Source organism: Eretmochelys imbricata, chromosome 11 (assembly GCF_965152235.1).
Source record: "Eretmochelys imbricata isolate rEreImb1 chromosome 11, rEreImb1.hap1, whole genome shotgun sequence".
NCBI lineage: Eukaryota > Metazoa > Chordata > Testudines > Cheloniidae > Eretmochelys > Eretmochelys imbricata.
The window spans coordinates 36,817,458-36,834,424 of NC_135582.1; the positions used below are offsets into that span (position 1 = coordinate 36,817,458).

Here is a 16,967-nt window from a genome sequence, read left to right on the forward strand (position 1 = left end):
ACTGTTTATCACTGCATGCTTATCTGAAATTCTAGGTCAGCTGGTGCCTTTGACTTTATTTCTGAATGCAGAATCTCCAGTACATGTTATATTGATCTTTATTCCTCCCTTTAAAATTTTCTCTTTGTGTAGAAATCTGAAAACAGAGCTATCAAGAGAGGAAGGTGTGGGTTATTTCCATGTCCTATATAAATTAGAAAAAATTGTTTTGTTTTACGAATGTAGTGGTTGTCTCAGGTACTGGATTAACAACAGATCCAGCACAGGCACCAGAATATTAACAACAACAACAGTTATTGTTATAAATAAATACATAATTGTTGTTGAAGGAAAACTGCTGTCCACATCTCACATCTTCAATTGAGAGGGCAAACCAGTCTCTCTATTCAGACTGCTAAAAAGAAAGACACTTGTTCTTGGAATTAGAACTAAATGGATTCCACCAACTCATTTCATATAGGTCACTGAATAACCACCAAATGGTAACAATTTTTGGTCACTACTGACCTGGATGCGAACTGGTGACCTAGAGATGAAAGGTTCTGTATCCTATTACCAACCCCTTGAGCTATCCAGGCCCCCTGGAAATATTTTTAAGAAAAGAAGAAAAGAAAATTAAACCTTTTAAATGAAGAAAATTCAATCTTTTGGCACCAGTAACGAGCCTTTGCCCTATCCTGCAAAGCCTGTCAGACTGGATTCTTCATGCTGCTCCTATGCTTCTGGATCCACTTTTTAATTGCACCTTGTAAAGAGTTCTTTCACATATGCTATGGTAGTAACATGTAGAGTTGGAAACCATTGTTCTTAAATTTTGTCGGGAATGACTGAAACATACTAATATGAGGAGAATCTGGCCAGTATCTTACACAACTCATTCTATGTTAATATGCGTATGCACTACATGTTTTTGGTAGGAGGGCTGTAAAGCTTTAGATTTGCAGCCAAGTATGTATGAATGTCTTATGTGTAATTTGTGGACACTCCTACAACAGTCACTGCAAACGTAATGAAAAAATAAGTTTAAAAGAGAAGTGAATATAGTGGAAGCTTCAAGTAATATTTCTTCATCACTTGAACAATTTAACAGAAAAAATAAATTGTCAACCTCTTTTTCTGAGGTACATTTTGCAATAGGTTAACAGTTTTGAAAAGCATACCTCCTGTTAATGCTCTCTCTTCAGAACTAAATCAGACATCACACAGTTATAAAAGATGTTTCTGTTTGAACAAGGGGTTGTCCTACAAGGACTTCAGCTTTGAGCTGGAGGGGACCATTGCAACACCTAAGGGGGATAGGAACCATAGAACCAGTATCTACAGAAGGGAATTTCCTACTTTATATTCCATATGCTTTGCCCTTTATAAACAAACAGAAGGCAATTCTGGACATCAAGTCTATAAGTAGATGTATGAGGAACAGAAAATTTGAAGTGCAAACTCTGGAATCACAAGCCTGAAAGAGCTCTTCACATCACAAGACAACACAGAAAGCTTTTGAAGATCTACTGCCACGACAACTTAGAACCAAATTCTTACTTTTCCTGTTTTTGAACCAATCAGAAGGATTAGGGATATACTGTCTATTGATAAAGGTTGATTTACTGGTATTAACATTATGAAGAACGATATCACAGATGACTGCCTTTTCAACGGAACACTGCTGAATTTTTCAGCAGAATTAATTTCAAAGGTGATTTTAGCTCTATGCAGCATATGAGAAGATCATAACATTTATAAAATCATAGAAATGTAGGGCTGAAAGGGACTCAAAAGGTCATCTAGTCTAACCCCTGGCACTGAGGCAGGACCAAGTATACCATTCTTCTGCTTAAATCTATTTTAGGAGAAAGAAGTTCCTTGGAATAATTTGGAAGTGTTGTAGAGAGCCATAAGTCTATTTTAAAAGTAGTGCAGAATTTAGGAAGCCCTTTTCATTGTAATAAATTCATCCCATGGACTTAGTTATAATAATAATAATTTCAGAAAACAAAAATTATGCTAAGTATTTTACAAATTCAGTTGAAAACAAATAGTTTCCTGCCTCAACGAAATTATAGTCTAATTGTAATTGTGATGAGTGAGAACAATAAACAGGAGGGAGGAGAGGGATGAGGAAGGATGAGGGTTATAACAATAACATCATGTAATTACTCAGTTAAGGGGCATATGTTGGTAGCTCAATTAAAAGGTTTTTGTTTTTCATTTAAAGCTAATAAATGAATCACTCACTTCTTGTGGGCATATCCATTAATTTTATCAAAGTTACGCCCTGTGTGAATTTGAGCTAAGTAGTCTAGGGTAAGGAGTACTGGGCGGTGGTGGTGCGGGGAACAATAGCAAGAAGAGATGAGAAGCATTTCGGAAGCTTACAAGTTCAAAATGGAATCATTCCAGCTCATTCAGCTCAGACAATGGTATTATCACATACTATTATAAAAAACACATCCACTGAGAAAACTAAACACTACAAGTTAAACATACACAACAGGCAAACACCTTTTGGATTAGTGATACTGCCAATAGAATGCCAACTTTTTTTAAGGTTTCCCTAATAATAAATTCAAAAAAGGTTGTACAAAAATAATATTTGTCTGTTTTGTACCTCTTGATTCTCATTTCTCACATGTGAAAATTATCAGATTGGCTTTTCCTCAAAAAAATTAATCTTTTTCTTTAAAGAGATCATCACTGTTCTAGGTCTCATGCTCCCGAAACATGGGAAACAGGATGGAAGTATTCTAGCTCAAAGCTTTCTGAGGAAGTATTCATTCCCATGAGATAACCAATAACCACCACTATTCCCTAGAGCTGTCCAGCCAGCTCTTTCTTGACTGTAGGTAGGTAAGGAGCTCCCATTTGGAGCTGTATCTGGGTTTCTAACACCACAGCTCTGGTTCCACCTTCCATACTGTACTATCAAAATAATGGATATTCTTTGCTGATGTCCCTACCTTCCAGTCGGCCTCTAGTAAACTCAATATGATTTACTGTGGTCTACATGTCCTTTGATTCTCCAGGCTATGTGCCCCTCTTGCTGGCTCTCTTCAAATGACACATTGCCTCTGCACAAGGACCAAAAGTAATAGTCTCCATGAGACAGCCATCTATCCTCCAATACACTCCTGACAAAAATATTACTCTGAGGAGCTCTGTATTGAATCTTCTGGTAATTTGCATATTTGAACAAGAATTTGGTGACTAAGTGTGGCAGTGTGTATTGACTGAATTAATCTAGTCAGTCATCTGGGTTCCTGACAGACCCAGATATCTCAAGAGAAGCAAGGATCACAGGAATGCCAACATCACATCTGGGTAATGGATGATATCCAGGCCTCTGTGTCCTTATTGCAAGCCAGAGACAATCTTCAACAGTACTTATTACACCAGCACTAGTTGAAGTTACCATGGATGGGAATGGGAAGCCCACATAGAAGAAGTTCACACTCAGGACATTTAGTATCTCAGGAACAATAGCTACACACAAATGTTCTGGAGATAAGAGAAGCCCAACTTACAGAGGCCTAGTTTCCCAAATCTTATGTTCCTGATTCAAAATGCAAGTAGGCCAACAGGTTCTGTATAAAAAAGGAGGAAGATACTGGGTTGTTCCTCTTGTAACAGAAAGTTTGCAGGTGTGGGAAAAGGCTCTGTTTCACATGACATTGTCTACCACTACTTGCCTAACAGGAAAGGAGAACATGACTGCAGACACACTTTACTTTACTTTATCCTCTCCCAGTTTACCGGTCTTCACCTTAACAGTCTGGTTCCTGACATGGTACAGGGCCCAGGGGCACGATGTGTCTCAGCACATCTTCAGTCTTCTTGGAAGTTGTCATAAATATAAAGGGAAGGGTAAACACCTTTAAATCCCTCCTGGCCAGAGGAAAAACCCTTTCACCTGTAAAGGGTTAAGAAGCTAAGATAACATCGCTGGCACCTGACCAATATGACCAATGAGGAGACAAGATACTTTCAAAGCTGGGTGGGGGGAAACAAAAGGTTCTCTCTGTTTGTGTGATGCTTTTGCCAGGACCAGAGCAGGAATGCAGGTCAGAACTCCTGTAAAGAGTTAATAAGCAATCTAGTTAGATATGCGTTAGATTCTGTTTTGTTTAAATGGCTGATAAAATAAGTTGTGCTGAATGGAATGTATATTCCTGTTTTTGTGTCTTTTTGTAACTTAAGGTTTTGCCTAGAGGGATTCTCTATGTTTTGAATCTGATTACCCTGTAAGGTATTTACCATCCTGATTTTACAGAGGTGATTCTTTTACTTTTTCTTCTATTAAAATTCTCTTTTAAGAACCTGATTGCTTTTTCATTGTTCTTAAGATCCAGGGGTTTGGGTCTGTGTTCACCTATGCAAATTGGTGAGGATTTTTATCAAGCCTTCCCCAGGAAAGGGGGTGTAGTGCTTGGGAGGGATATTTTGGGTGAGAGACGTTTCCAAGTGGGCACTTCCCCTGTTCTTTGTGTAACACTTTGGTGGTGGCAGCGTTTAACCTAAGCTGGTAAGAATAAGCTTAGGGGGTCTTTCATGCAGGTCCCCACATCAGTACCCTAGAGTTCAGAGTGGGGAAGGAACCTTGACAGAGGTGTACCATAAAGACTTATAAATGCAAGTTGAAAAGGTTTGCAGTGAGCTGCAAACAGGTCCACATGGATCTCTTTAAATGCTTCCCACAAAAAATACCTAACTACCTTCTGCCTGAGTCTGTTTCCATTCATTTGGTGGCTATTTCAGCCTATTAATGAGGGTAGAGCAGTCACAGCTGGCTCCCACAGTGCTTACATGATTTCCACCATCACAAATCCCAGTAAAAAGTCCTGTGTCATGGAATGTAAATTTTCCCATGACAATAACTTCAATTCACAGAGTGAGTAAACTTCACGCTCTAGAAACCGAGCCACCAAATACCAAATGTGACGTTAGTGACATGAACTGTGACTTTATAGATCATTGTTGCAACCAATGTCCTATAGTTGCACCAAATCTTGTACAAAAGAGGTCAAGAAAAGTGTCTATACGAAGGTTGTAATTTGCTGGTTATGATTATGCTGTGTGTATCATTTTTGTATCTGAAGTTATGAATATTGGCTATGTACTTGTATCTCAATGTGTTTGAGTCTAAGTAGGCTCAGTGAAGCATTTGGTCAGCTTCTTGAGAAAGGACTATTCTCAGTAAGTGCCCAATCAAGAAACACTTAACTGACAATGGACTTTGAGGATGCCAATCCACATCTGAGCTTTCCTGGGAACATTCAAACTAACATGTAAACAATGGCATCGGCCTGCAAAAAGCTGAATCATTCATGGACATGTGACTTGCCCAGGTGGCTACAAACTCCATCTTGTTGCTGTGATTCTGCACAGAAGAACAAAGGGGTTTCTGTCTACAAGAGAGAGAATATAAAAGGCCCTGGAAGTCTCTCCATTTGGTCTTTAGCTGGCTCAAGAAGTGGCCTCTCCAAAAAGATACCTGAAAGAAACTGGAACAAAGGACTATGACTACGGGGGTGTAGTGATTGCTGGACCCAGGCCATAAGCCATGATATTGGTCTGAAAGGGATTGGGCCCAGACTAGGAAGGAGTCTAGTCTGTGAAAGAAGCTTATTGGGACATCTCTGAGGGTGAGATTTACCTGTATTCAGTTCCTACTGTATTAGGCTTAGACTTGCGTGTTTTGTTTTATTTTGCTTGGTAACTTACTTTGTTCTGTCTGTTATTACTTGGAGCCACTTAAATCCTACTTTTTATCCTTAATAAAATCACTTTTACTTATTAACCCAGAGTAAGTAATTTATACCTGGGGGAGCAAACAGCTATGCATATCTCTCTGTCAGTGTTATAGAGGGCGGACAATTTATGAGTTTACCCTGTATCAGCTTTATACAGAGTAAAACAGATTCATTTGGGGTTTGGATCCCATTGGTAGCTGGGTATCTGGGTGCTAAACACAGGAGCACTTGCTAAGCCGTTTTCAATTAAGTCTGCAGCTTTGGGGGCATGGGTCTGTGTTGCAGCAGATTAGTGTATCTGGCTCAACAAGACAGGGTTCTGGAGGCCTGTAGTAGGGTGGCTGCCCCACTCCTATACCTGAGGAGGCTCCAGCAGGCCAGAGAGGCTGTGCGGAAGGGTGGCCAATCAGAGAAGGCTTGCTAGGGAGCCAATCAGAGGCTGAGTAAGAGATAGCCAATCAGGGCCAGGCTCAGCCCTATATAAAGGCTGCCCAGGAACGGAGTAGAGAGTCTCTCCCAGGCCTTCAGAGGGTGAAGTTCTGTCTCCTGTGCAAGGGGACTAGCACCCAGGACAGTGCAGTGCGGGGCAAGTGAGGGGAGCAGAAGGAACTCCAGCCTGGTATCTGCCAGGCTACAGGCCCCAAGGGAAGGGCTGGGCCGGTGCAAAGGGAACGAAGGGGAAACGACCCAGGGAGAGAGGCAGACAAGGGGAGAGAAGGAGGGCAGGAAGACTGCAGCCAAAGGGTCCCTGGGTCGGGACCCAGAGTAGAGGGCGGGCCTGGGACCCCCCTTGCACATACACCCAGCCACTGGATGTGGAGATAGTGGACTGCACCGGACCCCTGGAAAAAGGGGTTAGACTTTGGGGGTGGTTGGCCGCTGTGGCTGGGCAAAGTGAAAGACTGCCGGGAAGGGGGTGAACGAGGACTAGGGGGCACTGCTGGAGGGCAGTGTCTTGAAGAGGATGCCGCAAGAAGGGAGCAACATGGGTCCAGGCGCCAAGAGAGGGCGAGAGACAGATGGGACACCACCAGTGGAGGGCACTCCACACTGGTCTAAGCTAATTCCCTGACGAGTCAGCAGGATGCTCTGTGGTGGTAAGTCCCAACCCCATCACAAGGCCCAAACTGGCAGAGAAAATGGGCTCAGAGGTAGTCTCAGCACATCAGGTGACATTCCCAAGTGGGTCTCTGTGACACAACCCTAAGTTTTATGGTATAAAGTGGCATTACAAAAGTCATTCTGTATTCCAGTCAAAGGTGACAGTGGTGGATCCTGTCTCTAATAAACTGCTCATCCTGACTGTATGTTGTGATTCCTGCCTCCACAAATTAAGAAGTCCTTAATGTGAATTCAATGCTTACAAAGTGACCCAACTTTTTGTTTCATTTGACACCAATTTATTAGACCATCCCTAAAAGACGTATGTCTAAATGGCTGTCTCACTGGTTACATTTTCTGACCGCCATGACATAACAGACTTGCACATAAAGGCTTATGTCACAGGCAGGTTGTCGTAGGCAGGTCAACTTCAGTAGCCCACCCCAAGTCTGAGACATCCATGTGGTCTTCCTTGCACACTTTTACAAAACAATATTCCTCAGTTCAACTGGTTCAGTCATGCAATGATGAATAATATATTTCTTATATAGGGATGCCCCAACATTGCTGGCCTTAAGAGTTTGCTTCTTTTCATGATGTCTCTTAGTTAAGTAGACAGATTTTAAAAGTTTGCTTTTCCCAGGAGGCCATACATCTTTTAATGCTCTGTTTGTTTGTCTATGTCTCTTTAATGGCGTTGTGATTACTTCATCCCTCCCACTTAATAAATTCCTCTTGATTAATAAATGATATTGGCCTATTTAGTACACTGCTTACTGTGATGTTTACTGAAATGTTATTTGAGACGTGTCTCAGTCTACTCAGTCTCCAAGATTAGGAATCCTGTCATGATCATATCTTTGAAGAAGGGGAAAATATCTGTAACAAAGCTTCTTTGAAGCTATCTCACATGATTCTTATTCCCCATCATTCCTCATAGTTTGGGGGGTTTGTTTTTGAATTTTGTTATATCCAAGGGGAAGTCTTGTATATATAGAAAAACCCTGTGGATTCCTAGTAGTATGATATAAAGCAGAATCTTGTAGAAATGAGAACGTAAGTATTTACCAGCAAAACTCTCTTGGATCCATCAGATAAAAAGAAGAGAGCCACCCTGAGCAGACTTACCCACTTCTACTAGTGCCTGCAGGAAAATCAATAACGTCTCGTCAACAGAATCAAAAGCAGCAGGCAGAGCTAATAATATCAGTACAGACACAGGATCTTCACCTATTTCCAGGACATGATGCACCAATGCGACCGATACATTTCCCCAGTACCCAGGCCTGGACCCAGATTGACAAGGAAAACGGAAATCCAAGGATCTAGATATTGAGAGTCATTTTTCAACAACCTTTTAAATTATCTTAGGTAAAACTGGCCAGTTAGATACCAGATTACAATTGGTCAGGTTGGCAACATCAAATGATATATTCTTGTAACACCCATGCCTGGCTTCTTTAAGGGTAACCAGCAACGTGTCTCCCCTCATACTCCCAATGAAGTGCTGGCAATCTCCACCAGAAGAGGGCCTAATTGTTCCTCACTGGCTGCCACAACCAGGTAGGATATGGGGTAGAGTTTGTGGAATGAAGTTCATCAGTGAGTTACACCAACCGAAACTCAAGAAAAGATACTGCTATGCCATGACCCTCACAAACATTGCTCTTCCACTGGCAGTTCAGCCTGAATAAAAATGTTTTACACCAGGCCTATCTATTAATCACAGTTAACATATGCAATTAACTAAAAAAAAATTAATCGCAATTAATCAGTTTTGAAATTTATTACATATTTTGGATGTTCTTCTACATTTTCATACATATTGTATTCTGTGTTGTAATTGAAATCAAAGTGTATATTATTTTTATTACAAATATTTGCACTATAAAAATGATAAACAAAAGAAATAGTATTTTTGGACTTGCAAGCTCTAAAATTTTACATTGTTTTATTTTTGAATGCAGGTTTTTTGTACATAATTCTACATTTGTAAGTTCAACTTTCATGATAAATAGATTGCACTGCAGTACTTGTATTAGGTGAATTGAAAAATATTATATCTTTCATTTTTTTACAGTGCAAATACTTGTAATCAAAAATAAATATAAAGTGAGCACTGTACACTTTGTATTCTGTGTTGTAATTTAGATCAAAATATATTTGAAAATGTAGAAAGCATCAAAAATATTTAAATGGTATTCTATTGTTTAACAGTGCGATTAATCACGATTAATTTTTTAATCTCACAATTAATCGTAATTTTTTTATCACTTGACAGCCCTAATTTACACATGAACATCCATACACACATCAATATGCATATTTTGTCCATTTTTTAGGATACACTATATATTTTAAAAATTAACTCTTTTTATGGGCCACTTTTATAATTCAGTTCTATGGGGCTTCTTGCTTCCTAGACAATTTGAGAACAGGAAAAAAGTGTTCTAGGAACTGAGATCTTCCCAGCTACTGACACCTGATGAACAAGGTAGGAGTCTCACAGTGAACTTTCACTACCGAAGAAAGCCCCAAAACCTCTAAAGCTGGAAGACTTCCACCCTGTCTCACTCTGAAAACATGACACCAACTGGGAGTGAGCATGCTGTGAGAAGATATCTTCGAAGAAGAATTACTGCTAAGAAAGTTTATCTTATTTTCAACTACTTTCCCCTCCCCCTCAGAATATATAATTTATCTAGCAATCCAACCTACATTTTTATCCTACAATGGGATTTAAAAGAAATAAAGGAAGAGAGAGAGGGAGATGGATGTGTTGCTTTTTTTTAGCTGCCAATCCATGTTCTTCAAAAAGCACATAGGCAATTATATAATTTTCCTACTGATTGGAGTGGAATGGGTAGGAGAGTAGGTAGATAAATGATATGACAGATTGTAATGAAGCATATACTATGCTCAGATGAGATTTAGGTAAGATATTAGGAAAAACTTTCTAACTATAAAGGCAAGTAAGTATTGGAACAGGTAGTTTTTAAGAAACGGTTAGACAAACACCTGTCAAGGATGCTCTAGGTATACTTGGTCCTGCCTCAGCATGAGGGTATGAACTACATGATCTCTTGAGGTCCCTCCTAGTCCTCTACTTCTGATTCTATGTTTATGGAAAGTTTTTAGTATCAAGAGAGCAGTTACAAACTGGAGTTGGAGGTGACAGAAGATGAAAATGAAATGTTTCCAAGAGGAACAGTATAATCTGGTTAGAAAGTGATAAGGGAAAAAAAAAAAAGGTCTCAGTGTAGTAATCCTCCACCTCTACCTCCTGAAGAACTTCTCGTAAGAATTTCTCTTATTTCTCTCCCAGTGGCAGTACTCATGATAGTTGTGTCTGTGTGCATGTGCTGTGCCCTGCTACTATCTGGCTGGATAATTCTTGAGAAAATAACTCTCTATAGTCTTTGTATCAACATCTTTGTGCTGTTTAACCTATGGTGCTTGTTTTGAATTTGGTGTGCTCTGGCCTTTCTCTGCTAGAGACTCTGAGTGCTGAATGTACTGAGGAAGTCCTAGAGTTTCCCAGGTATAAAGTGCACTCTGTGATGCTCCAACAGGGGATATTCTGGAGGGGAGTTTTAACAGCAGTGGATTGAGTGCCCACACCCATCAAAATTAGCAAGATAAGTTAATTAAATCAGACCTTGAACCAAAAAAAGCCAAGTTACACAGTGCAGGATGATTTTGGTGTTCCCAGCATAAGCTAATTTATAAAGGGCATGAAGATCATCTCCCCTCTCTCTGTTAGATGTAGTTCCCTCCAAAGGAGAGCTGAGGCCCACTGGTGGGCAGTGTGATGACGACTGTCTTGCCAGGGTTCACACTACACTTCATTTGTGGATGAATGGCTGGTTTTAGTCTGCCCATCAGGCAACCATCATACACATACTTTTTTTAAAAAGAAAATAATTATAGCTAGCTGGTGAAATCCACCTTTAAACAATTCAGTTCTTATATCATAGCAATATACCTTACGGGATATGGAGATTTCCTTGTTTCCCTTTAACGTTCTCATGAACTCATCTTTGCTATATAATTTTACTTTGATGCCAAGTGAACGTACTCTGATCTTAATGGACTATTTGAACTGCAATTATATAGCTAAAATTCAAAATACAAGCATAGTCTGAAAAATGCTCAGGACAGTTTGATGCATGGTCAAAAGTGGAGATGAACTCTCGTTTTAGCAAATCAATCCTTCCACCCCTAGTCCTGGATTCCCTGAAGTACAGAAAATAGGAAGTAAGTAAGAAGAAAATGTAAGAGTCGAGACAGGATATGATTAAGATATGAGCAAAAACTTCAAAAAAGCAATCAAGGTAAGAATGAATCCTGTCAATGTTTCAGAGGTGAAATAGGCAGATACACAGACAAAAATGCGTTAGGGAACAGAAAGTTTGACCGTGTCAGATGACAAGATTTATAACAAGATTTTCTGCTTCTGGAGTAAAACTAGTATTGAGTTAAGGGAAGTATTGGCAGAGCCAAAGACATGAAACAAAGTTGATTACCTAGAAGTAGGAACTCAGAGTTTAAAACATTCAGTATTAGAAAATTTTAGGGGTAATTAAGAGCCAACAAAGAGAAGACAGGCAGATAAATGGGAGACAGAAGGACTAGAGAATGAGCTGAGGGAGACGAAAAGCAGAGAGTGTTAATGTGTATAACAGTGATACTCAAGCTTGAAGCTAGAAAAAGCTAGAAAAAGTCTCAGAGAAAGGGACAATTGCTCCTTCCTCAAAAACAGTATAATCGTTTTTATTTTTGCTAAACTGTTACGCTATTGGACCGGAACAATGGACTATGTATTCTGGAATCGTGCCTCTGGCAGTGACCTGTACCTAATACCTTCAAAGAAAAGCAAAAAACTTCCAAAAATCCCACAATGCACAAAATGTTGTACAATACCCTATCATGGGAAAAATTTCTACCCAATCCCAACTGGTGGTCAGTTTATGCCTTAAAGTATGAGAACTGACAGCTTTTGTAAATATTTAATTTAGCTAGTGCAACTGCAGATGCTATTTATAGTCATATAATTTGCTAATATTTTTGAATTTTACTAAGCTGTTTGATTTAATAAGATCCTACAGTTCCCAGAGCAACCTTAACCCTGCTTTTTAACACAGACTTAATCATGTAATGAGTATTTCTGAAGGAATAATATAGAAAAAATGGGTTTTTCTACATCCTTTCCTACCCAATTATCTGCCAAGCAGTATGTCAAATTGACTGCAGTTATATGATAATGTAATGAAAGACACTATTGTAAATGCACATGGAAAAGGAAACAAAATAACTAGTTGATGGGGGAAATAATTTCTCAGAATTTCCCAATTTTTGTGAAAATATAATCTTACTATTACAGTAATGTAGCTTTATTGATCTTAATTTCTTTGCTTTTTATTTAAGAAAATATGGCAAAAAGAAAACATACAATGTATTTCAATAAGTATTTAATAAAAACAATGCTTATTTCAATTTATGATCCTCAAAAATGACAATGAATTTTCATTAAAATCCAACCAAACGAAAAACCCTGATAAGAAACATCCACAAATTCAGCTAGGTAAGTTATTTCTTCAGACAGTTAAGCCATTCTTCTAACAGTAAAGTCAACTAGAATTACTGGCTGCTATGAGAATGATCACAGAGTACTGCTATATTCATTTTATGATTTTTGAAGACTTACAGACAGAATCTTGACAGAGTTAATTTTTGTACATTTTTGTAATTGAAGAGTTGGTTCCTAAGATGCTGGGGTCCTGGTTGACTGTTTAGAAATCTGAGTTGGTAAATAAGATCAGATTTCTCAAAGAAAAAAACCTCCAAATGATATAACTGTCTGATCAACAACATATATATATAGATAGATAGATAGATTTCCAACCAAATAATAATCTAAATGGAAGGGGAAACTTATACAACTGTTGATTGGTTCAAACTTAGAATACAAAGACCTCAAAGGTGATGAAAATACTCAGTTAAAGCTAATGCAGTTTAACTTGATGCATCATTCATACTGGAACCATTAAAAGTAAACTGATTAAACCTGGAAGACTCTGGGCTATTCCAGTGATATTCTCATCCATCTGGTGATGTTCTAGGGCTGTATTCAGATAATTGTGTTTTGAAAGTATATGACAATGAACGCATATTTTTAAATCAGTGATGTGCCTCCTGTGTAATGTTTCTAAACTTCAAGGATTAACAAAAGACAACATTACATACGATTGTTATTGGCATTTTAACTGCTAAGAATATCTTCATAAGATCAAAGAAAACTTCCATCTCTTACAAAGACAGGCTCCTATAAGAAAAATTCCAGATTGTAGGATGATAATTATAAGTTTGAAAATATCTCAGGACCTATTGGCAATATCTCAGAGGCCCTAATTCTTTCCATCATACTTTGTCTTGTTTTTCCCCCTTTATCTCTTCTGTTCTATGAAGGGTAAGATGATTTTATGAGTTACGTTTAAAGAAAGAAATGTGATGTGATGTCTCAGTTTTAGAAATGTGATCTGTGTGCTCATGAGGAGTTCTTTCAATAAATTGATCCATTTTTTCAGTGTATGCATTTTAAAAAACTCCAGCGAACAGGAAATTAAATAAAATATAGAGACGGACTATACAATTATCTATACCTGTGAATATTCAAATCATAGCACTTTGTGTGCTGACTATAAATAAAGTAATGTACTGTGGATACTCTGCATACCACTTTAAAATGTTCATAACTGCAAACCAAATATCTTCAAACAATGCAAAGCACACATGCTCTTTCAGGACTACATAGATGACAGATTAGAAGTTTAAATCAAACCCATTCGTGATAGAGCCAAGTGAAAAAAAAGAGCATCTAAAAATGTCTTAAGCACTGACAAACTCTCCTCCTGCAACACTAGCTCTGATAAGTCTAAATAGCTAAACTGATTTTCACGAAGGTTGCCACAGAAAGTTATTTCTATGCTGAGATCAAACATGAAAAATTTCAATCCCAAAAAGTATTTTTTGGGAAAGCTTAAAGCAATTAAAATAGGGGTGTAGAATGGAATTATCAACTATAATAATGTTATTGGGACACACAAATTAGAACACTCCCCTCTGGCCCCACTCCATGTAGTAATTAGTCACAGAGAAAGGATTAAGGGTAGCAAAGGGGGGGAATATAGTACCCATAATAAAGGACTGAGGGGAGGAACCAGCGTTCCACCCCATCCAAGCTGAAGAAAGATTATCCTATATGAAATAGAAATATACAGTTTATTATTAATTAGGTATCTGTAATGACAGAAACACTTGGTGTTATGCTTTATAACTTAGTTGTATGTGGTACTGTGAATTTTCTTTTAAGTCTAGAGTGCTCTTGAAAAATAACGTGTTCAAGCCTCAACAACATTTCCCTGGTAAGGGAACCTCCAAAATATCTATTGAATTTTAGGAGTATATTTGAGACATCAATTACTGTTATTTAATTTTACATATTGAGAAATTGGACTGGAAATTTGAAATACAGTAAATGTTTAAAGCCATCAGCCAGAAATGTGCATAAAACATGCAAAACTGAAAGTGCAATGTGGATAATTTTTAAAAGTTTTCTTCTGCCTGATACTACTTTTCTAATGCAGAAATCAAGCAGGGCACAACATGCTTTATTCATGAAAGCTACATACAAACACATGCGTTATTATTACCTAAACCAATTAGACAAAGCAACGAATATTTGATTCTCTACATTTAAAATACTATACGAATTCAGAACTAGTGCAAGAGCATTATGTCACAAAGAGTAATAAAAAGCTTAACATAAAAGCAAGGGGTATATTCAAGTCTTAGTTTGCAGGTAGTTATCATTAATCCACATGCATTGAAATGTGAACATAACCCTAAATCTGTGACTGAGATTTAATTTAAATGAAAGCAATTCTTTACTTTGCCTTCCAGCATCTGGGTGGAGTTAGTTTTTTTGAAGTTCATTGTTTTGAAGTATTAAACACTTCTCAGAATACAATGCAACAGAATCCTATTTCAGATGTTCTTATTCTGGCAAAACTCATTCCTGTGCACAGGGTAGCACAGTCTATGGAACACTTAAGACCTATATTTACCTAAATGGCTCATAGGCCTTGTGTCGGCCCTCTGCACAAGGAATAATATTTGCAATAGAGAATAACAAAGTTAATCTATAACCAGATTATATAAAAATATTAGTGAGCTGTGAAATGTATACATCAGAACCAACAGAACGGACTGAATTCATTAGGATTTTACTGACTTGGTAAAAGGTTGAAAAAGCACTTTTTGTTGAAATTTTCACACTTTCCCAATTCACTAAAACAGAAAACAGGGCATTACTAAAAATAGGATCATAATCTAAACTAGATTTCTGATGTCAGATTCTTCTTTAAATTGGCACAGTTCCACTGAAATCAATGAGAATCTGAGAATCTGACTCCTGATTTTTTAAAATTTGTCAACAGTCTCTTATTCACAAAGGCTTTGTGGAATACATTTAATTCTTTTCCAGGAAATACTCTGCATCTTTTCGAAGGTGGTGAAAAATCTTAAAACTAAAAAGACACTTGCTGAATCAAAAATCAGCCAGTTTTGCCACAGCTCATTGTAGGTATAAGCAATGCAAGAAAGCAAAGAGGTTTAATTTCTCCCCCCAAATTTACAATTTCCTGCAAGCAGACAAAATAAACACTGCAGTACTTGACCCAGCTCTTAGCCTATTACATGTTGCTAATTTATCAATTCACAAATTTATAATTTTAAGGACTTTATTAAATTAAGACATGGTCATCTGAAACTGAAATTCATGAATCTAGTCATGTTTTAGTTAATAGTTGTGGGGTTTTTTGAAGTCTGAAGTAAAGATATGTAATGTGATACAATTTGAGGAACTCAATTCTAACCATCTGAATTTGATTTCATGATACTAGTGTGGAGTTATATCTAAACATTATTCAGACAGTACATTGCAAACTGTTTATTTTACTAGATTATATCTGATTTTGACATTATCAGAAAGCTGCTTCCTCTTATGTTTCCATGAAGTGGAAAAATCATTCTCTTAAAATTAAATAGATTTCAATGACATGCACATTGGACTAGTTTATATTCAGCAGCTGTAAGGAATAGAAAATAGTAGACAAAGGAAACGCTAAGTAAAAAGAGACCATTTCTTGTATGAGACGGAGAACAGTGATTCTAACTTACTCAGAATAGGAACTAAATATAATGTGTTTAGTACTGAATAACAGGATTCTTCCTGGAGTCAGCTGAATAGTTACTATACAATAAATGATTATCTAATCAAGAAAAATAATCCAAAAAATAATTCATATTTTTCTCATGTGTCCATCAGCCACTGACAGAAATAAATGTAAAACTACTAACTGGGCCAAATTCAACCCTGGTGCGATCGAGTGAACTTCAACAGAGTTACAACAAAGCTGAATTTGGAGCTTTATTTTTAATGAAAATACAAAGATCTGAATTTGTAACACGGAAGGTACTTTTTTAAACTGGTGCCGAATCAGATTCTTGTAGAAACCTTGTGGTATGTTTATCAGCACCAAATTGTTCAAAATCCACTCATCTTTAACTCATTTTTAGAAAATCCGTTAAGAGTTAATATATTTATTTCTCTGATTATTTCTGTATCCTTAAAGAAAAAGTCCTGAGATTGGCTAGAAAGTAAAGTAACTGGAATGAACACAACTAAAGTATGATATTGCATATGGATTTAGGTGAGCTGATAAAGCCTTTTGCTTATCACTTCGATACTCAGTAGATAAGAGGATAGTACAGCCTTTCTGCATGGATTTGTCATTCCTTATTCTGCATGCATTGTTTCTTTTTATGCATGCATTATTTCAGGTTCTTTCATTTTGTCTTACCCTCATCCCTTCAAATCGTGACAAGGCTCTCAGAGGTCTCAAAGCTCTTAGTGTCCTAAGAGACTTAATGGCACCAAGTTCCGAGTAACCTAATGCATTCGCTGTTAAGCTAACCAAGGAGACCTACGTAAAAAACAGAAAAGCAAAAATTACTCATTTTGTACATACTACTATACATCCCATAGATGTGTGTTACAGC

The 16,967-nt window shown here is 37.6% G+C and overlaps 1 protein-coding gene across 7 annotated transcripts in view; it reads right to left on the reverse strand.

Moving 5' to 3' along the window:
- LOC144272506 (sodium channel protein type 1 subunit alpha) overlaps positions 1-16,967 on the reverse strand; it is a 120,398-nt gene that overhangs the window by 22,968 nt on the left and 80,463 nt on the right. For all 7 annotated transcript variants that reach the window (XM_077830622.1, XM_077830621.1, XM_077830619.1 and 4 more), the window contains exon 20: positions 16,769-16,891. In XM_077830622.1, coding sequence (XP_077686748.1) covers positions 16,769-16,891 — 123 coding nt within the window. The remainder of the gene's footprint in view (positions 1-16,768; positions 16,892-16,967) is intronic.